Below are 23,334 nucleotides of genomic sequence, written 5' to 3' on the forward strand. Positions count from 1 at the left end.
TGACAAGCATGCAATAAACGGTAATAAGAGAAGGTTAAGAATTTGTGTATCTCCGGTTGAAGCGTCGGACTTGCCGATTGTCTTCCTCCCAAGATCCGACAACCGCTCGCGCCGTTCATAGGTGCACTCCAGACGAATGGTGCACTCGGACTCAACCTCAGATCGCAGAACCAAGCTATTTATACACTTGAAGCAGTGCAGAGGAAGCGACGCACGCTTTGCTTCCTCATCTCACGCGCGGGTGCACTGCTTCGCATCCTCACGCGACGCGGGCAGAATCAAACAGATGTCGTCGCGCTGCTTCGCTTCCTCGCGCGAACAGAAAACAGACCAGGTCGCCCGCAAGCGTGAGGCCCACGAGCTGGGGATTTGCACCCCCCTGCGCGCGATGATTGCGTGCGTCGCACCCGGTTTATGAATTTCCTACTCGAACTCCCCGAAACCACCTGATTTAGGCTCAGCCCGCGCATGCGTATAAGTCCCCTTAACATTGCTAAGCATGGATGGAAGGACTCCCATATATAAGGCATTCCAATCTTCTTGGCTTAACAATGTGAGACTAAAAGCATAAAAAATAATGTGAATTAAAACTCAACACTTGTGTTCTTCACTTGACTATGTATTATGAAGTCTTTGTTTAGTTGAGACAGGAGTGTTCTAATGTGGCGAACTTCAAGGTGGTGTTTGGTGTGAAAGTGTTCATTGTGCATTTCTTTTTTAAGTGCAACTTGTCGCTAAATTTGGTTTTTTTTTCGTTCTTTTTTAAAACAATTTGGTTGGATCTCGTCTTATTTGAGGCATTTGGAACTCGTACAAATGATCTTTTAATTATTTTAAAAAATAAGCTTATCCCTTGGGTGTGTACTTGGATGGAAAGTTAAGGTGAGGAATCTGCAAGAAAGAAAAAAAAAGGAATACATATGATAATTTAGTAGGTCATATATGATCATTTTGCATCAATTAATTATTTAACTTAATAACATAAATCTAAATTTTTGTGTTTATTTTTTAAAAACAGTAGAATTTGAATACTTTTGAAGTATACAGTCCGATCTTTTATTACGCCCACTAAATAAATTAAAGACCGAATAAAATATTTGATTATTATGTGATATGGATATATGGCAGAGGGGTAATTAAGTAGAGATGGAGGGCATTTTGGTTTTATCGTTGGTTAGGACTTTAAGGGAGGAAATGGGTACTGTATATAGGGGTGTCGCCGCCAACAGGAACCCAAAAACGGACCTTCCTCTTTCTTCTCCTCATGACGCCGACGCCGACGCTCGCCACCACCTCTTCTCCTCTCCTTCTCCTCACTGTGCCGCCACCTCTCCTCTTGACGTCGGCCACAGCACCGCACCTTCCTCCTCCTTCCCCTCGAGACGCCGGCCACAGCACCGCACCCTCTTCTTCCTTCTCCTCGCGACGCCGTCACCAGCGCTCATCGTCGCCGAGCAGACCTCGCGATGCCATCACTAGTGCTCACCACCTCCCCCTACTTCTCCTCTCCTCGTCGGAGCTGCCTCCGAACCACCCCTCTCCTCCCCCCATGGTCCCCTACAACGCTTCACAGCACGAGTCACCCTCTCCTGCCGAGGTGGAGGGTGTCTCCTCCATTCAGCACCGTCTCCGATGTTGTCGCCTACTGTTGCTCGTGGTCGACCCTCATCGTGGCGGTCGGGTCCCAATCCACCCCGTGGTGTGCATCCGAAGTTGAGTGGGCATTCGATATAAACTATTATACACGCCCAATCTCGGTCTAATGTCTGATCTGCTACTGTTGTATGATTCTGATGTGGATCAGGCCTTCGAGCCCGCGTTGTCGTTATATTATGCCCTTACTTGTATGATATTTTGTATATCTTGGTCTATGTGCCGGTGTCTTATCTCGCCCTACTTGTCGCTATCATATCCCAGCCTGTGTGCCAACGTTTTATCCCGGGCTGCGTGTCGATGTCTTATCTCGGTTTGCATGTCGCTATTATCTCCCGACTTGTAGCTCATATTTCGGCTCCATGTTGTGTCTGGCTCCACGTCGTCAGATCCAGCTCTTCATCAAGCTCGATATCATCTGCTCTTCCGAATCACGACAACTCGACAGCGTCCTATCCGAGGGCGCTCCTTGGGCTAGGGTACGTTCTCCATATTCACTCCTTATTTGTTTCATTATTTTAGTATTAGCCTGTTACTTATACATTCGTTGGATCCGCCTCGAGCCTTGAGGTATCAGGGACCGGGGGGACCCGGTCGCTGGCTGCAGGTAGCGTTGACCAGAGGACTTTTGAAGACTTGGTCAACACAGAAGCCATCTCAGCACACCACCACCCCCCCCCCCCCCCCGGGACATCGCGACTCGATCAACATTCCATCCACCTCACCCGATAGTCCATCCGACTCAGCTTCCGGACAAGATCAATTGAGCGTCGTCTGTGGAAATCTCCTTCACCTATTCTGAAACGTGAAGATGGACGACGTTGGGAGGTTCTCTGCCATTATCAAAGTCTCGGAGGATTCTGACGAACGTATTATCTTCTACCCTCACTCCACGGGTATTCGGGAGTTGAGGAATTGAGTTAGAGCATCAACTGGCTGACAGGTTAGTTTTTCCATCACATGTTATCCCTGACACCACGGGTATTCGGGAGTCAAGGGATCAAGACCAACCCTTAACCGGTTGGCACAGCTTCTCGATCAGGTATGTTATGCGCTCTGCTCTCTTTTTACGGTTATAGGATTTGCTATACCTCCCTGATAAGAGTAAGAACCTAGTTCCTTGATCAAAGACTAGGACTTTCGATTTTTGATCGGACACTAGGGGCCCAGCTCCCCAACCATACACTAGGGACATAGCTCCCCGCTCATACACTAGGGACACAGCTCCCTGATCATTGACTCGCAGTACGACTTCCTGATCAGGATCTAGGAGCTTCACTCTTTGATTATAGGCTAGGAGCCTTACTCTCCAATTAGGGACCAGGGACCCAGCCACCCGATCAGGTGTGTTATAAGCTCTGCACCCTTCACCATGAGGCTCTGCATCCTCTTACTACTACAGGCTCTGCACCCTTCACCATGAGGTTCTGCATCCTTTTACTGCTATAAGCGCTTCACTCTAATTACTATATGCTCTATATTCTCTACCTGCTTTGCATTCTTTCACATCTACAGACTCTGCTCCCTTCATCCACGGTGCTCTGCTTCTTTTTATTGCTACGGACCCTGCTCCCTCATATTGTTATGGGCTCCGCTTCTACGAACTTCGTGTCTTATCTCCCCTGTTCGGGGTCGAGCTATCGTCATCGGTCTCAGACCGGAGTATATCATCTCTAACCTCCCCCGTTCGGGGTCGAGATAATCGCCACCGGTCTCAGACCGGAGTATATCATCTCTTACCTCCCCCGTTCGAGGTCGAGCTATCGCCACCGATCTCAAACCGGAGTATATCATCTCTTACCTCCCCAGTTCGGGGTCGAGATAATCGCCACCAGTCTCGGACCAGAATATATCATTTCTTACCTCCCCCGTTTGGGGTCGAGCTATCACCACCGGTCTCGAACCGGAGTATATCATCTCTTACCTCCCCCGTTCGGGGTCGAGATAATCGCCACCGGTCTCGAACCGGAGTAAATCATCTCTTACCTCCCCCGTTCGGGGTCGTGCTATCGCCACCGGTCTCGAACCGGAGTATATCATCTCTTACCTCCCCCGTTCGAGGTCAAGATAATCGCCATCGGTCTCAGATCGGAGTATATCATCTCTTACCTCCCCCGTTCGAGGTCAAGATAATCGCCATTGGTTTCAGACCAAAGTATCACTACCGGTCTCAGACCGGAGTATCGCCACTGGTCTCGGACCAGAGTATCGCCACCGGTCTCGGACCAGAGTATCGCCACCGGTCTCGGACCGGAGTATCGCCACCGGTCTTGGACTAGAGTAACACCACCGATCTCGGACAGGAGTATCGCCAATGACCTCTCGGTCGGGCATTCTAGACTCTCCCTCCAGTGTGAGTTATAAGTGAGCATGCTCTCACGCCCAACGACCTTCCCGGTCAGTGTCCCAAACTCTCGCCCCAGTACGAGTTATAAGTGAGCATGCTCTCATGCCTCCAGACTCTCGCCTCAATGCGAGTTATAAGCGAGCATGCTCTCACGCCCAACAACCGACAAGTCGGGTCCCAGACTCCCACCCCAGTGTGAGTTATAAGTGAGCATGCTCTCACGCCTCCAGACTCTCGCCTCAGTGCAAGTTATAAGTGAGCATACTCCCACGCCCAACGACCGGCAAGTCGGGTCCCAGACTCTCTCCCCAATGCGAGTTATAAGTGAGCATGCTCTCATGCTTCCAGACTCTCGTCTCAGTGCGAGTTATAAGTGAGCATGCTCTCACGCCCAATGACCGGCAGATCGAGTCCCAGACTCTCGTCCCAGTGCGAGTTATAAGTGAGCATACTCTCATACTTCTAGACTCTCGCCTCAGTGTGAGTTATAAGTGAGCATGCTCTCACGCCCAGCGACCGGCAGGTCGGGTCCCAGACTCTCGCCCCAATGCGAGTTATAAGTGAGCATGATCTGGCGCCTCCAGACTCTAGCCTCAGTGCGAGTTATAAGTGAGCATGCTCTCACGCCCAACGATCGGCAGGCCGAGTCTCAGACGCTCGCCTCAGTGCGAGTTATAAGTGAGCATGCTCTCACGCCCAACGATCGGCAAGTCGGGTCCCAGACTCTCGCCCCAGTGCGAGTTATTAGTGAGTATGCTCTCACACTTAACGACCTCTCGGTCAGCACTTACCCCTCACTCGCCGCTCTGCCCGACACTCATCACACTTGCTTCACTTGTTGTTCTGCCCGACACTCAGTTCATGTTTTCGCTCACCGTTGTTGCTCAGTCAACACTCACTCCTCACTCTCCACTCCGCCCGACACTCATCACACTTGTTTCACTTTCCGCTCTCCCGACACTCTCAGTTCGCGTTTTCACTCACTGCTGTTGCTCGGTCGACACTCATCTCACTCGTTGCTCGATTCAGAGCCCTGCGCCTGCTCAGCTCAAGGGCTTTGTTCCCGTTTGCCTTCAATCTCGTTGGCTCCATGCTCGCATCGTTCACGGGATCCGCTTTCGCTATGCTCATGAGTTTTGCGACCATTCGTCATCGACATCTTAGTTCATCTCGACGATTGTCTCTTTATCTGGTCGACATTTTTTAGTCGCCCGGTCGCGATTTTATTGTCGCTGGGTTGGTATTTTCTTGGTCGTGCTCAGAGTTTTACTTGTCCATCAGTCTCTCTATTGCCCAGTCGCAATTTATTAACGCTCGGTTAGTATTTTTCTCGATCGCGATCACGACTCTGCCCGTCCATCAGTCTCTCTATTGCCCGGTAGTGATTTATTAACGCTTGGTCAGTATTTTTCTTGGTCGCGACAACGGCTCTATTCATCCATCGGTCTCTCTATTGCCTAGTCACGATTTATTAACGCTCGATCAGTATTTTTCTCGGTCGTGATCACGACTCTGCTCGTCCATCGGTCTCTCTATTGCTCGATCGCGATTTATTAACTCTCGGTCCGTATTTTTCTCGGTCGCGATCATGGCTCTGCTCGCCCATCAGTTTCTCTATTGTCCGGTCGTGATCTATTGATGCTCGGTCAGTATTTTTCTTGGTCGCACTCACGGCTCTTCTCGTCCATCATTCTCTCTATTACCCGGTCACGATTTATTGATGCTCGGTCAGTATTTTTCTCAGTCATGCTCACGGCTCTGCTTGTCCATCATTTTCTCTATTGCCCGGTCATAATTTACTATCACTCGGTTGACACTTTTTCGATCGTCCGATAATGATTTATTGTCGCTCGATCGTTTTACTCAGCATCTCTCGATCGTTTGCTCGATATCGCTCGACATTCGCCAGATCACTCTTTCAACACTCACTCGATATGTCTTTTATCACTCGGTCAGTGCTTATTTTTTTTCGTCGCTTTACCTGGTACTCATCATCCACAGCTACTCGTTCGGCGTTATATGATAGATCCGCGATATGACTCTACATTCAGTAGTGATTCTGTGTTTCATTTGGATATGTCTAGTCAGTCGGACTTGGGCCTCCTTCGACTAGACTTGAGGGGGAGGCTTGTGATATGGATATATGGCAGAGGGGTAATTAAGTGGAGATGGGAGGGTATTTTGGTCTTGTCGCTGGTTAGGGCTTTAAGAGAGGAAATGGGTACTATAACAGGGGGGGTGGTTCGTTCGTAGGGGTGCCGCCACCAACAGGAACCCAAAAATGGATCTTCCTCTTTCTTCTCCTCATGACGCCGTCGCCGGAGCCGACGCCGGCCACCACCTCTTCTCCTCTCCCTCTCCTCACGGTGTCGCCACCTCTTCTATCGACGCCGGCCACAACACCGCACCTTCCTCCTCCTCCTTCTCGAGACGTCGGGCACAGCACCGCACCCTCTTCTTCCTTCTCCTCACGACGCCGTCACCAGCGCTCATCGTCGCCGGGCAGACCTCGCGATGCCATCACTAGTGCTCACCACCGCCCCTTTACTTCTCCTCTCCTCGCCGGAGTTGCCTCAGAACCACCCCTCTCCTCCCCCATGGTCCCCTACAGCGCTTCACAGCACGAGTCACCCTCTCATGTCGAGGTGGAGGGTGTCTCCTCCATTCAGCGCCGTCTCCGACATCGTCTGCCTACTGTTGCTCACGGTCGACCCTCATCGTGGCGGTCGGGTCCCAATCCACCCCGCGGTGTGCATCCGAAGTTGAGTGGACATTCGATATAAACTATCATACACGCCCAATCTCGGTCTGATGTCTGATCTGCTACTGTCGTATGATTCTTATGTGGATCGGGGCTTCGAGCCCGCGTTGTCGTTATATTCTGCCCTTACTTGTATGATATTTTGTATGTCGCGATCTGCGTGTCAGTGTTTTGTCTTGTTCTGCGTGCCGGTATTTTATCTCGGCCTGCGTGCCGACGTTTTATCCCGACTTGCTTGCTGAAATTTTATCCCGGCCTGCGTGTCGATGTCTTATCTCGGTCTGCATGTCGCTATTATCTCCCGACCTGCAGCTCGTATTTCGGCTTCGTGCTGCGTCCGACTCCACGTCGTCAGATCCAGCTCTTCATCCAGCTCGATATCATCTACTCTTCCGGATCACGACAACTCAACAGCGTCCCATCCGAGGGCGCCCCCCTGGGCCATGGTACGTTCTCCGTACTCACTCCTAGGGTTGTTAACGAGCCGAGCCGAGCTTTGGAGTGTTCAAGCTTGTTTAATAAGATAACCGAGTCGAGTCGAGTCGAGCTTAAAATGAACCAAGTTTTTGAAATGAGTGTTCAAACTTGGCTTGGTTTATTTTTTTTATAAGCTTGAGCTTGTTTGAAGTTTGGCTTGAGCTTGGTTCGTTTAGATGTTATCAAGCTCTCAATTCAAGCTTGGCTTGAGCTTGGTTCGTTTAGATGTTATCAAACTCTCAATTCAAGCTTGTTTGATTGTTTGAAACTTTTAATTGTTTGATTGGTTATTAAGATTGATAATTTAAATTTATTTATTTATTTTATTTTATTATTTATTTAGCATATTGAAAAGAGTTTTATTAATAAATATGGTTCATGAACATTGTTCACGAACATTAACTAGCTGAACACATATGTGTTCAAGCTTGTTTGTTTAGCTTAACGAGTTGTTCAAGATTGTTTGTTTAATTAATCTTATGTATATTGAACGAATATAAACAAGCTCTTACCAAGCCGAATACCAAGCTTGTTCACGAACGCTTGGTTCATTTATAGCCCTACTCACTCCTTATTTGTTTCATTATTTTAGTATTAGCCTGTTACTTATACATTCGTTAGATCCGCCTCGAGCCTCAAAGTATCAGGGACCGGGGGGACTCGATCGCTGGCTGCAGGTAGCGTTGACCAGAGGACTTTTGAAGACTTGGTCAATACAGAAGCCATCTTAGCACACCCCCTCCCCTCCGGAACATCGTGACTTGATCAACATTCCATCCACCTCACCCGACGGTCCATCCGACTCAGCTTCCGGACAGGATCAATTATGCAATGCAAGCAAGGATTCCATATATACACATATCTTGCCTATAGTCTTCGAGCTAAATAAAATTTAAACCGAAAAAATTTTAAGTGCTCATTGGGTGTCAAATATTTGGGTATAATATTTATCATTTAAAATTTAGAATAAAATAAATTCTCATGATTTATTCTCTTCCAGAGTAGAGTACGCGAGGCTATATATAGAGAGAGAATTAATATCCTGCGTGACTATCACTGTAATATTATTATGTCATCATTTTTTAAAATTTTTCTATTGTAGCAGCGCCCTGTTAGAATCAACTCTATCTGTCTTCGTCTCCCCTTTCTCTCTAAGAAACCTAAATATTCCGAACCCTTCGTCTCCTCTTTCCCTCTTAACAACTCAAAGATTTATGAACCCTCCTCCTTTGAGCTCCCTCGCGCTGCCCTTCACCATCTTCGCTGATCAACTCCCTCGGTGTTGACTTGTCTCACCTACCTATGGCTATTCATCTACATATACATGCCTATATTCTGCTATCTATCTTTTAATTCTATGTTTTTGCCTCGTCTTAGAGTTTAGGGTTTAGCACATTGTAGTAGCTACAGTTTCGTAGCTACTACAATGTTCTGGTTCCAAGAACCGTTGTAGCAGCTACGATTTGGTGACTTCTACAATGTGGAAATCCTAAAATAAGAAAATCGTAGCTGCTACAACGTAATGTAATCAATACATTCTGATTAAAACTAACTGAATTATCATTTAATTTTATTGTTCAAAACTAACATTGTAATGCATCATTTTATCGAATTAAATGGTGCTTAGTGCATCAACATCCCACATAGCCTCTACTTCTCGTGCATACTGTAAGAAAATACAATGGAAAAGTAATATCCCCCAATTTAAGTTGTTCATAAAAGTACTAGAACCAAATAATTAACGGTTGAAGTTGCTAAGTAGAAGCCCATTTGCCATCAGCATCCCATATAACCTCTACTACTTGTGCATACTATAAGAAAATACAATGGAAAAGTAATATCCCGCAATTTAAGTTGTTCATAAAAGCACTAGAACCAAATAATTGACGGTTGAAGTTGCTAAGTAGAAGCCCATTTGCCTGGGCAATAAACATACCGCATATTGCAAACATCAGAGGCCTTGTACAAAATATGTTTGACAATTGGAATTATGATGCTAAGTGTTTCATCTTTCAAAATCAGAAGATTAGGTTCACAAAAAAAGATGTTACACTGATTCTAGGACTTTTGGATCATGATGATGAAGTTCCTTTGCATTTGGATGTCGGCTCCATCCCACTCTACCTTCAACATTTCATGGATTAGGAGTATTCAAAGAAGAAAATAGAGAACAAACTGATCAACATCAATAAACAACTAGAACCATCTCCTAAATCTGATACTTTATTTTGTCAATTTATTATTTTATATTTTTTTATATGTGTTTTATTTACTACTACTAGCAGTATATCTAGACTACCAGTAAAATCATTACTTGATTCTATAGATGACTTTGAAAATATAGGTAAATATAATTGGTGTAAGATTGTATATGACTACATAAACCCATAAATGGAGGTCATAGGTGTGATGCTTTCCAAAGGCCAAAGCTATAGGGGCCCGAGGGAAATCAAACTTCAATGCTAAAAGGATTTGCACACCTACTTGCTGTAATTTGTTAAATTTTACTGTAACTTCATTGATTCAAAATTTATAACCATACTTATTGTATTACATGTTTGGATGTGCGAACATGTTAAAATCATATAGCCACACAAGAACTTTGCCCTTCTAAGAATATGCCGATGGAACTAGAAAATATCACATGTATTTGCAATAAAGATAATGATTGCCCAACTACCTTCATAAAAAAAATAATAGAAACTTTAGTTCCATCAGATATAGAGGAACATCTGTAATCAATTAATTTCCTAGCAGATGTGGAAATGTAAATTGATGATCAAATTGCACAATACTTTGGCATTATTGAAGCTTTTCCTAAGCAAGCAGAAGATGTTCAAGAGCTTATAGCAAAGTATGTTCAGGAGCAAGTAGAATGTCAATGTTGCAAAGTAAAAGATGATCAACTTACTGATATGCAAACTTTAGTTGTTGAATTGAACAAGGGTATTGAACAGAATGATACAAAAATAATGGAACTATTTGAATTACTAGATAGGAATTCCAGTAATACTGAAATTAGCATTGGTAAAAAGGATAGAATCATAGTTGATAAGAAAATACAATTGTACAGCTCCAAAGCAAGCTACAGAGTAAGGTATCAGAAGAGGTTGGAGTAGCCCCTACTCCGGATAAAGAGGCCATAGAGCCTAATCCACCAACACAAAAAAAGAAGGAAGATGTGTGCCAGAAAGAGTATTGGGCCACTACCAACTCTTAAATTTCCTTCAGCTACCAAGAGAAAGAAAACTGATAGAAAAAAATAACCAAAGGGAAGAGAAAGGTAAGGGAATTATTCAGCATAACATTGTAAAAGCCCTTGTCCCAACATAGTTGCTACAGTTTCATCAAATCAACAAATTAGGCTTGCTGAGATTCAGAAGGTCAAAACTAAAATATTGAAGGTAGGGTTGATTGTAGTTAATTTTTGTTGTTGTTCCTCGATGACATATTCATGTATGTATTTATTCAGCAAGTGAAGACATGTTTTAAGAAAAAAATAAAGATGATGTGGTAGCAGATGCATTATTGAAGTTCAGTCAATTAAAGTGAGTTGATTGATAGCATAGTTACATAAGTATGCAAAACAATGCTGATTAATTTTGTTGAAGTCTTATATAATGTATAAAATAAGAATAATACTTTTAAAATCTTTTTTTTATGTTGTTTTGACAATAATACATTTGAATGTTAAATTTCACTATCAACCCAGAAAAATATTTGAATGTAATTTTTCGTAGCTGTTACAAATGTAAAATTTGTAAATATTATTCAATAATATTAACAACTTATAAATTGTTCATATATTTTTGTTGGTTTATGTAGGGCTACAACGCTTCTAGTATGGTTCAACTCTATTTTCTCAATAGATATGTAAGATTTAATGACAATCTTTGATTGAACTCATAACACTCATGACGATTGCATAAATACATATTTTACAATTATAGCAAATAAAGTCAAAACGTTTGACACACCATACTGTTAATCTATATTTTATGGGGTTGAGTTTACTGTAAATATTTGACTATCTGAACTAATTTTATTTAAATTTTCTTGTATGTAGTCCACTAAAAATGGATCTTATTTACATAGGCAATGTTTGAGATGGTGGATATCGACGCATTGCAACAAACTATTTAAATTGATGAATATAAGGTTAGTAGATATAATCTTCTATCATCTTAATAACAAAGATGATTATTGACATCTAATGATCATAGAGATGGAAGAAGGTTTATTTATACATCATAACTCTCTTGGCGATAAAGGAAAATACACTTCTATGTTTGAGACTACTGTAAGTATTAAGTTATATATTCTTTTGTATTGATTACTAAGATCATTTATATATAGGTGGAGTTTCTTAAGAGTCTAAATACCTCATACTTTGAGATGTGACATCAATGTTTACCATCTATTTCTTCAAGAGAATTTCAAACGATTCAAGTAAATGGCCTCACACAAAGTAAATCATAAGTATTGTTTATTTATTATATTATTCATTACAAATATTTTTTATTAATACGCTTATTTTATCTTGCAGGTTAGATTATGTTTTTTTTTGTAATGCACTATACCGAAAGTTTGATATATCAGAGCTTATAGATTTATGGTTGGATGTAAAATTATGATAGACAAAAATTGATTGGAGTAAGTGTGATGTTATGACCTATGTAAAATTTAAATTGTATATTTGTATTAAAAAGAATTGTAATATCATGTTGTTATGATATAGTATTCGTATTATGTTGATTTTGATATACCATTTTTTTTTCTAGTCATTTATTGGCTATGCCGATTGATAGATCTTTAGTCAATGACAACTAAGAAATATATCGACTAAATGCCATTTTGGCTGTACATAATTATAATGTCTAAAACATGCAGAGAAAGAGAAATTACATTAAGGTGGTTAGAGTTCAATGCAACAAAATGACTGTTTATCTTCGAAACATGTTGTTCCTACATAGAAGTTGTTGTTTCAAGTTCATTTATAAATCAATTTGCATTATTAAGTGACAAAATTATATTTTTGGACATCTGAAAGGGTGAACTGGCCAACTATATCGTTCCAAGTTTTCAAATGTTATTGTGGTTTATGATTAACCGAATCTGGTTAGATAGTAAGATAAATCCAGAATCCTTTGGATTTAAATCTGTATAATAATATCATCAAAAAGAATTTTATTTAATATTATTCCTTCCGACACAAAAAGAAATTAATATGATTTAATGTGAAAAATACTTTATTAATGTGAATGATTCATTTCAACGTGAATAATCTTATTTTAAGTAGGTGAGTTTACTTTTATTTATTACAATAATAAAATTATTAATATTGTAAAATTAAGAGTATTTTATGTATGGTTTAATATTACCACGAACCAAAGCAAAAAGTATATATTTTTTCCTACTTAATATTTCATCTATTTCATAAAAAAACAAAGAAGGATTTTTTTTTTATTTCCATTTTAAAAGTTTTATAAGGGTGAGACAATGACTTGTTTTTTTTCCTCTGAAAATTGGAACTCACTGGAATGCTGGTAGTTGACCCAATTACCGCCCCCGCCAATTTCTCCGCCTTCGCAGCTCTCTCGCGCTCCTCCACTCCCTTCAACGACGTTGCTATTCGCCAACCTCTGCGGCCCCTTAGCGCCCTCCCATCGTTCGACGAAACGCCGCAAAGGACCGTCCCCCACCGCGCCGCCGCCCCCACCTGGCGACGCGCTCGGGATGGGCTTCCTGACGAGGCCCTCCTCCTCTTTGGCGATGCTGCCGTCTCCGGCAGCAGCCTCCGTAAACCCCAGGACCTAACCTTTTCTACCCTCCTCAACTGCTGCGCTTCACTCGGCGCCGTCCGGGAATTGCACGGCTACATGATAAGACGCACCGGAGGGAATGCTCGCACCTGCTGCTCGGAGAGCTCCCTCGTGAGTTTCTACGCTAAGTGTGGGTTTCTGTCGCAAGCACGGAAGGTGTTCGACCAAATGCCTGAAATGGATATTGTTGCCTGGGCTGTGATGCTGAAGGCCTATGCTGACGGAGGGCACTACCGGAGCGAAATGATGCACCTATTTGTAGAGATGCTGTGCGAAGCCATCGCACCGAATTCCCACACCCTCAGTTTGATGCTGAGCAATGCTACGCCTGATCTGGGTGAGCAGCTCCATGCATCTGCAGTGAAGTGGGCATTGGATTCTGATGCTTTTGTTGGGAGCTCCTTGGTCCATTTCTATTCTAGAAATGGGAGCCTGGGTCTCGCCCAGCTGCTGTTCGACAGAATTCCTCAAACAGATGTAGTCTGCTATAACTGTTTGATATCAAAGTATGGAAGAGCTGGGATAACAGAGGGCATCGTATCTTTGTACTCCGAAATGTGCTCGAAGGAATTGCTGCCGAATCAATCTACATTTGTTGGGCTGCTCGGCGGATGCGCACATTCTGGTTTGATCGGCCTGTCAAAGCAGTTTCATGCTCAAGCAATCGTGCAGGGATTCGGTTTCGATGAGGTTGTCCAAGTGATCCTCGTTGATATGTACGCAAAGTGTGGCGACATTGAATCTGGTCGCACTGCCTTCGATATGTCTACCGTTAAACAGAATGTTGCTATTTGGAACTCACTAATTTGCGGCTACGGAAAGCACGGGCGCAGTCTGGAGGCCCTGCAAGTTTTTGATTTCATGGAATCTGCCTCTGTTCATCCTGATCACATTACTTTCACCTGTCTCCTATCAGCTTGCAGCCACTCGGGCTTTGCAGACGATGGACGGAGATTGTTTTGCTCGATGCAGGAGCGATATGGAGTACCAACCAGAGAGGAGCACTATAGTTGCATGGTGGATCTCTTCGGGCGAGCCGGAATGGTGAGGGAAGCCTATGAACTTATAAGTACATCGGCATGCAAGGTAGGACCTTCTGTATGGGGTGCGCTACTCAGCGCCTGTAAACTCCATGGAGATTCAACTATCGGGGAAATTGCCGCGCAGAAGCTCTTTGAGCTAGAGCCAGAGTGCTCCGGATCATATATCGCACTGTCGAACATCTACTCTGCAGGGAAGCAGTGGCGGGAGGCGAATGCCGTCAGAGAGTTAATGGATGAAAGGAATATATCGAAAGATGCCGGTCACAGTTGGATCGAAGTTGGTGGAATGGTACACAGGTTTAGAGCAGGCAATGGAAGCTTGGATCACAAACTGTTTGAATGAATTATATTTAGTTTGCGGAGACTCGACATGCACGGTGCTTGTCCATTTGTCTTAGTGTGTCAAAAAGGTGATTCGCTCGTCCCAATGTCTTCCCCGGTCAATACGGAGGAGGTAAATCACGGATGACTACTAGCTATTAGTGCAAATGACCAAGACATGGGGGAGATTATGTTCGGTCACGCCGAGTTTCGATCCCAAGACCTCATGTGGCAACATCTCATGTCTTAACCATCGCACCGCCCCGAAGGGACTTGTCAATTTACCTCAGGTTAATATAGATCAAGATAAATTATGGATGATTATTAATTTTTGAAATAGTAACTTACGCATAGAGATATTTATCGAGATTCAAGTTTCAGATCTTATAATAACACCTCATTAGCCATTAAACCATCTCAAAATAACAAAACTCAACATGTATGCTTGCGCTTTGGGGCAGCAATGGTAGAATCTGCCATCTTAACAGCCCACACGGTTCACTCCTCATCTTAATTATCGAAAAATGCTAAAAGTGGAAAAAAAAAATATTAGCAGAATTAAATGAATGGGACAATATGTGTTGCTTCTTTAAAAGAATTTATTTTCATTATAATAGTTATATTTGTTTTTAATTAAATAAATTGCATTGACGTTGTTATTCTATTGTATTAGAAACTATAATTTTCTTTACTAGAACAAATAAAAACGTAAATATCAATATTGTTGTTTGATATGTTCGATGTAGGTAAGCTAAAAAACAAAAGTTAATCCTAAGTTAGTGGTCATAAAAATTGTTATATATTTTAAAATATAATTTTACAATTCTAGAAAATTATATATATATACAATTGGTAAAATAATTCGAAAATACCTTGCAATTAAGTCCGTAGATTCGAAACCTTGCGCCTCCAGCGACCGCGTCGCAGCAGTATCAGCCGTCGGATGCAGCCAGCTCCTTCCCGATCCAGCACCAAAGAGTTCCACCAATAGGATTCCATCGTTTAACCCCCGCGATCCGAGTCGGTCATAGGAAACGATCTCGACCGTTGAAAGAGCCGAAAGGAAACACACAAATCGACCATCTCCACCGTCCAATTGGAAGTAAAATCAAAGTATCGATCCCTCGGCTCGTCGCTCCCTTTAAATACTGCTGCGCCCCCAATTCGTACCACTTTTGGATCGTGGTCGTTCGGGGAGTTGCCTTCGGGGGAGAGAGAGGTATGAGCTTCCTTTCGTATCCAGTTTCTTCACTTCTTTCTAATTATGTATTTCTTAAATCGTGTTTTAAGTTAGGGACTTAGGGCTAGCGTTTTGATAGGTTGGATTTTAGGCGTTTATCGGTTGGATTTCTCTTCTAACTTTGGTGGTGGTTTCCGATGCAAGAAACGAAATTCTAGTTTCTCTTCTAGGCCGATGCGAATGCATTGTTTTCGGCAATTCTTTGCTTATTTCAAATATTTCCTGCAACATAATGCATAAACGATTGGTGAATAGTCATCGGTGGATGGAATTATGTTATCTATGCGTTGATAACGGTAGGTTGACAAGACGGATGATTGGAAAGTGTAATCCTGTTCGTATATTTTTGTCCAATTGGACTGCAAAATGATGGTAAGTATATCATCATAATATGAATGCGAGTTGAGGTGCTTATGGTATTATGGACATTGGCTGAATTACAAACATGTAGCTTGATAGCTCGGATTGGAACAACAGTTCTCGTTCAGTTTGTATTTTGTTTGTAATTTCTTTTAAACGTTAAATATTTAATCGAATTACAGAGCAAGGTTTTGTTTTGTTAATACTAAACTGAGTTAGTACTGAATTTATATGTGCTATATAATACATTGTTAATGTTTATTGTTCAATAGTTTGAAACTTGTAATTTTAATTTAATGTTTGTCATCAATTATAATTAGTTATTAAGTCAAGCTTTAACTGATATTTTCTTTACCATCGATTAGAATTAGTAATTAAGCTAATCACAACACTGTTTTGTAACAAAATAGGGGCTTTTATAATGTGTTTTGTAATTTGTGAGAAATTTAAAATGGTGTCCAATTTTGTTTTCCTTGATTATATTAGTCACTAATGAAATAGTAGTTGTGGTGGTATTTTACCCTTTTTTTTTTTTTTCATATCTTAAGTTTGTATTGAAGAGAATATCTATGATGTGTGCTGTTTTGTTCTTCTTTGTCAATGAGCGGTTTCATTCTTGATGCTGGCTGCTGATCTCTTGGGGGGTGAGTTTTATAGGAAACATTGACGCCATGTGTTTCTTGGTTGCTTTAGTGGTTTTTGTTGATGTCGTGATTCTAGCTGTGATCTTTATGTGATCTGGGCAAGATATGCATTTAATCAGCTGAACTGTGGTTGATGTTGTGATATGATCCATACCACTATCTTCTTTGAGGTGTCTGGTGATCTTGATTTGTGTTTACATATTAGTTTGTGCAGACAATGATATTTACATGGTGTATTGGAATTGTGATTATTGCATTTAATAGTGTTCGCGTGCGTGTGCGCCTGTTTTGGTGATGGATTTAATGCGCGTGATTTTTCTTTGTTAGTAACAAAATGATATTGTGTGTCAGATGGCTCGTACAAAGCAAACTGCGCGGAAATCAACTGGTGGGAAGGCTCCCAGAAAGCAACTTGCGACAAAGGTTAGTGGTTAGATTTAAATTCACTTGCCTTTCTGAATTTTATATTTGCGTTTTTCAATAATATTTATCTTGTGGCTTCAGGCTGCACGCAAGTCTGCCCCTACCACTGGTGGTGTGAAGAAGCCACATCGTTATCGTCCTGGAACTGTTGCTCTTCGGTAAAATTTTGTTGCATGGCTTAATATTATTTCTGTAGGTCTGTTGTATTGTTAGTTGCATCTAAATCGTGAATGGCTGTGTAGTGAGATCCGTAAGTACCAGAAGAGCACTGAGCTCCTAATCAGGAAGCTGCCTTTTCAAAGGCTCGTGAGGGAAATTGCACAGGATTTCAAGGTGAAATATTTTTTTTTTCTCTTCTTTTCTAGTGTTACACTTTCATCAGTGATGTATTTCTCATGCTGTGTTGGGCTTTTTTGATTGTGTGTGCAGACTGATCTTCGTTTCCAGAGTCATGCTGTTCTTGCACTGCAGGAGGCCGCTGAGGCTTACCTCGTGGGGCTTTTTGAGGACACCAATCTCTGTGCAATTCATGCAAAGAGGGTCACTATAATGCCTAAAGATATTCAACTGGCTAGGAGGATCCGTGGGGAGAGGGCTTGATCTTTGACATTGCTGAACATGAAGTCAGTCTCCGCTGTTATCATTTTGAATGCTGTAGGAATATAATCCCGCTATGACTGCTATGTAATTGGTCTATTCAGTGGCACTATATGGTCCAGCATGTTTGTGATTGTTGCGAATATACTGATGCAGACTTACTACTCGATGTGAATTAGTTGCTTGACATTTTGTCTTTGCTTGCTTGTGTTTTTTTTTTATGATTAACATATTGGTGTGCCCAGTTGGCATATGTTTTTTTTGTCTTTATGATCCTTCTTTCAAAATGATTCAATCAAGTGTTCTTTTATATGACAATGCTAGGCATGAAGTAGTGCATATGAAATCCAGTAATGTATCTTTTGTTCGTGTCATAGATTTGGAAATGGGTATCGTGTTTCTGATTGGTGACGATATAAGCTTGTGAAAATTTAAAGATAGGGAACATGCAACTCTGTTAATTGACAGGTCTGTTTTGTCTATTGTTTTTATGTGACGATTGTATTTTTATAAAATTTTATGTCGAGCATCTTACAGAATTCTATTGAGAGCGAAAATTGTTTGGACACGTTACAACACTAATGAACATGGCTAGACGACTGGCATGTTATGAGTTAGAGCTAAGCGAGTCATGTGTATGTGATCAAGTTCCTAACATATTGCAAATGTTATACATATGTACACAAACGAATAAGACATTTACATTTAGAAAAACAAATTTGATAGAGAAGAGAAGCGATTGAACACCAGCATCCCGTTCTGTGCATTCAACAAACAATAATTACATGTCAGACGGTGGATTTAGATGCCAGCCGTGGCAGAGCAATAATAGCCGTATTAAAGTCTGCAGAGTCTTCTTCGTACGGACCATTTTGGCGATGACAAACGATGTCACCACGTCAAATTCCATTTTATGGACGTGCCAGATTCGCCTTAAAGTAACTTTGAGATAACACGGCAAGAAGACCAGAAGGCAACAGTGGCTGCCTTCAGTATTGCTGGATTCTGGTAAATCCTGAAGGCAAGATGTTATCGTCAACTACATAATGGCAAGCGATATTTGATTTCTTATATTAAGTGAAAGAAATATATAATTGATGCAACCCAGTTTATGTTAGTTGGGCTCCAAATTTGTTTACTTAAAAACAAAGGTACTGGATTCACTGAATCAGCCTTAAAGACATCAACCTATGTAAATGCTACTATATACTAGATGATAACATTTGGAGGTACCCAACAAAAACGTTAAATAATAAAACCTCCGAACACAACAAATATATTACGCCAATGAACTAATTTTTTAGGACAACCTTTCTGTAAAGTGGCAGATGATGCCGCATGATACCCTGGTTCAAGGAAAAACCAGTAAATTGAAAAAACTCCAGTGTTTAGATTAGGAGATATTTACCCTATGGCAGTGGCACCCCAAGAGGCAACATTGTAAATAACTTGGCTTCCCTCCCATGCCTTCCAGAGTCTGCTCTTCCTCTTCTTTACTGAAAATGCTTTGCAAAGAGCTATACAACAAGAAAAAAAGGGTATTCGTTAGCAATTTTCTACACTCCAATAGTTCTTATGATGCCACGAGTACTTTTATATAACTCACCTTCTTGAAGTTGATTGGGGCTTAATTCCTACCGAATGAACAACATCATCGAATGGATTAAATGACATACCGCAGATAAAATAGATGGAAAAAGAAGCAAATACTGACTATACTTCAGTTTGAAGAGTTTTGGCATACTTTAGTTTGCTTCAGTGATAACAGGTAAGCTGCCATGAAAGATGCTATGCTGTCAACAATATCCTCTTGACTCACGAGAACATAATCTTCATCTGAGCCATTGTCCCCATCAATGTGGTTATCTTCCCATGAGTCCGTGGCAGTAATAATGTTCCAAGATGCATTATCATCTGCTAACCAGAAAGCATATTAGTCTTTCATGGGCAATAATACAAAATAATGCAATACACATTTTCTATAATTTGAAATTTCTAAATAGAACATTGAAGAATCTGCAAACTTGGAAACAAAGAGATACTCTCTATGAGAAAGAATAGTAGGATGATTGTTACTAGATGACGAGTTATATAACCATTAATAATAAGAAAATAGAATGAAATTTTTTAATTAAGTTGTTATTTGTGTGTGACAATCAACGACCCACACCGTCCATGTAATCCATAGTAGTTGAGAGTCTTCACGTTGTATCAGTGCCTCTCAACTACTTGCCACCATAGTAGTTGAGAGGTACTGATACAACGTGAGACTCTAAAGCCACTTTGTAGCACTAGGGACAAATCACAGATTAAAAACTCGCTAAGAGGAAATTTTAGTGAAATTGCAGAATAAATTACATGAGGGGCCGAAAGGCCCTTTTATAAAACAAAAAAAAAGGGCTAATTTCCCTAAAATATGGTCCAACTTTACCTCGTTTATTACACCTAATAAATACATACTAATGACTTTGTAATAAAGAACCTCAAAACATTTTTATTTTACCATTCGTTTAGCATTATAACAGACTTTTAAAACTTCAATATTTTCAAAAATGACGTTATCCATTAGGCATTTCACCTTTGATTGGCATTCATATAGGTTGGCGTACCTTGAATATTTTGAGAAACTGAAGACTGGATATTTCCAAGCTTTTCTAAGAAGTTTGGTGATTCTACCTTTGATTTGAGGAGGGAACATAGCTGACACAACAAATGGACAATAAAGACTATTGAAATGAAACTATGATAAAAACAACCTATGAAAAAATGTCATTCAAGAAAGAATGTCATTTCAATAACAATGAGACAGAACTAATTCTTGCTTTGAAAACGAAGAAAAAAAATCATCCCTTGATTAAAAACTTGTATAAGTGGATTCATCTTGCAAGTATCTATAAACATTTACCCATTTGTATATACAAAAATTGATCATTAAACAAATGGGCAAGGAATTATACAGAAGAATAGAAATAATTGAAACAAGTGTTGTTTCTATATCAGGAACTGATTCACATTGATTTGGCAGAATGCTAGTACAGAAGTACAAATGCAATGGATAGGCAGTCTGAAACATACTTTTCTTGTCTCCTTGCTTAACATAAAGTTGGTTGGACTTTATTACCATATATTTTTGTTGCCGAGTTGGCTTTATAAATTCCAAGATAATGGTAATAATCATCACAGATATTTCAAAACAACTCAATCCTTAGTTTCAAAATGGAAAAATCAATAGGAGTTCAATAACAACTTGCATAGGATGTAATAACAACCTGCATAGGATGTCAAACATTCTACTTCTTGACTGTAGTGCTAGCAAATGAAAACAATAAAAAGGAAACTCTAATCTTTTATAGTTTTTTTAGCTTCATATTGTAGCAACCTTCCATTCCTGGAAAGATAATAAAAAAGGACCTTTTATTTTATATTATGAAACAATCTCATGTCTTTTAATTTCCAGGTAGGAGGACATGGCTGAGATATTTTTTGAAAAAAAAAAATATTTTTACAATATCAAATGACTTCTCATTCTCATACAAGTTGGGGTAGGAAGATTAGTTAGTCAGGTCTGCTGGACATTAGAAAGATGATGGAACCGTAAAGGTACATTCTGATATTACATCAACACCACTAACCATAAAAACTTCTCATAAATAAATAAATTACTACTAAACAAGGTGATGCCAATCAGGAAGGATTCAAGGATTTAATTTGGCTGAATTTTAAATCTGAATTGTTTGGTGAATTGCCATGTCTTCTATATTTTCTTTAAGTTAGTCAATTAATTGAGATTATTGTATTTTCAGATTTACTCGCTCCATTTGGGACAATTAATTAGAATTATTGTGATTCCTAATTTGTTTATTTCCAGTTTTATCCTATAAAAGTAGCATGTCAATATAATAATTATCTTGCAATTAAGGAAATTTCTACTTGCCTTTGAGAAATTTTTTTCCTATATGAGGTTGTTCATCTTGTTAGTCTGTTGTGCTATGTCACAAGAATATCTACCTTTTCATTCTTAGCAAATTCAAATATTAGCTATGTGTATCAACAAGTTCACAATGTACAAACACTTACTATTGCAGTGGAAGACATTAGGGAAGGTAAGCAGGAAATTTCTGAATGCATCAGCGGAAAATTATTTCAAGAACTAGTTTAAAAAATTTGACTGTTTTAAATAATGTGGTATTTCTCAGCTAAGTTTTACTATCTTAGAAGCAAAAATTCTAGCAATTTAATTAAACAAATCTGCCATGTGAAGTTCTGACACCTTCAAGTATAAGCTAAGATAGTATAAGAATTTTCAAGGGAACAAGGTAGAAGAGAAAAGTAGTGAGGAGAGAAGAAAATCAAGGAATTATAGTAATTTTCCTTTATCCACTTCCATCTATCTTGTTTACTTGGATGAATGTAAAGGAGTAAACCTTGTTTTCTGTAGCAACAAGTCTAAACTTTGTTTTCCCTCCATTTACACCCAATTTTTGTAAAATTGAAACAAAGAAATTGGATAGAATTAATTTGTTTTCCTTTTCCATCCAAGTAAAGGAGATCAAATAATAATAATTTTTTCTTTTCCTTTCCTCTTATTTCAGTCCAACTAAACACACCATTAAGAGATAGTATACATATTATGTGATGAGTTAATCAGTTTATGCGCCTTAATTTAGATTGTACATCAAATCCAGTAAAATATTCACAATTCAATCGTACATCACCGGAAATCAGAATTAGATTTGAGATTATTGAAATTTCCTTAATGAATCCCTCACATACCTCATCGGTTTCTAAATCCATGGCAGATCGCGATCGCCGCGGCGAACTATCCCCCTGATCCGCCGGAGCGGAAGGGTTCTGAGCTTCGGGTATGGAGATACCAGGATCCAGGTCGGGGTTCTCGAGCAATTCGAGGGCCCTCCTGCAATTTTCTAGCACGGCCTCGAGGGCCCGTCGCCTGACGCGTAAGTAGTCGTCGTTGGCTGGCGCTGGGCTAGCGGTTCGTGGATTCAAAGGAGGGGTCGCCGGGGAGGAACATTTGGCGGCATCCATGGCGATGGAGCTTGAGGGCGATTGATGGGGAGACCGAAAAGGGCTTCCAAACTGCCGTGCCGTGCCGTGCCGTGTTGCCTCCGTGGTTCTATCTCCGACTCCTGCATTTTTATGAGAAATATTTACTTTCTGCCCCAAATTTACTTAAGTTTTTAAAATATACTCCTTCTTTTTTATATATATCTAAAAGATGTACTTTAAATTTAAAAATAATATTATTTTAATACATTTAATCAAAGTTGCTCAAATATATTCAAAATTATTACAACAATAACAAAACTTTATGGATATTTTTAATAATTGAGTTATATTTTCTATTATATGATCAGTTATATTTAAATAAATTTTAAACTAAATAACTTTAAGTCTCTTGTTGTCTATTCGGTTATAATTTACCCCCTTATTTAAAAATTAACACTTAACTTGTTTGACTTTAAGTCAAAATGGAAAAAAAATGATAATGACAAAAATAACCCAATAAAGAGAAAAAATCTTAATTCTAAACTTTAAAAATTTGCATGTTGACCTAAACCCTAATTATAAATGTTGAAACAAAACGGCAATGACAAAAAAAAATCTATTACTTTTGATCCTGTCCGA

The 23,334-nt window shown here is 40.4% G+C and overlaps 3 protein-coding genes across 3 annotated transcripts; 2 read left to right on the top strand and 1 right to left on the bottom strand.

Moving 5' to 3' along the window:
* The first annotated feature begins 12,778 nt into the window (after positions 1–12,778).
* LOC122050258 (pentatricopeptide repeat-containing protein At3g12770-like) lies at positions 12,779–14,446 on the top strand. Its single transcript, XM_042611180.1, has one exon. It carries the CDS (start codon positions 12,779–12,781, stop codon positions 14,444–14,446), a length of 1,668 nt encoding a protein of 555 aa, XP_042467114.1.
* Positions 14,447–15,510: 1,064 nt separating this feature from the next.
* On the top strand, positions 15,511–17,886 carry LOC122051388 (histone H3.3). Its single transcript, XM_042612513.1, has 5 exons — positions 15,511–15,643; positions 17,020–17,091; positions 17,173–17,249; positions 17,334–17,424; positions 17,521–17,886. Exons 2-5 carry the CDS (start codon positions 17,020–17,022, stop codon positions 17,689–17,691), a joined length of 411 nt encoding a protein of 136 aa, XP_042468447.1. The 5' UTR covers positions 15,511–15,643; the 3' UTR covers positions 17,692–17,886.
* A 440-nt stretch (positions 17,887–18,326) lies between these two features.
* Positions 18,327–22,840, bottom strand: LOC122051389. The gene is made up of 6 exons (XM_042612514.1): positions 22,462–22,840; positions 20,298–20,388; positions 19,433–19,602; positions 19,295–19,322; positions 19,097–19,205; positions 18,327–18,703 (listed from the first exon to the last, which is right to left on the bottom strand). The coding sequence occupies exons 1-6, from the start codon at positions 22,732–22,734 to the stop codon at positions 18,622–18,624; spliced, it is 753 nt and encodes a 250-aa protein (XP_042468448.1). The 5' UTR covers positions 22,735–22,840; the 3' UTR covers positions 18,327–18,621.
* Positions 22,841–23,334: the final 494 nt, after the last annotated feature.

This window comes from Zingiber officinale, chromosome 3A, assembly GCF_018446385.1.
Source record: "Zingiber officinale cultivar Zhangliang chromosome 3A, Zo_v1.1, whole genome shotgun sequence".
NCBI classification, from domain to species: domain Eukaryota; kingdom Viridiplantae; phylum Streptophyta; class Magnoliopsida; order Zingiberales; family Zingiberaceae; genus Zingiber; species Zingiber officinale.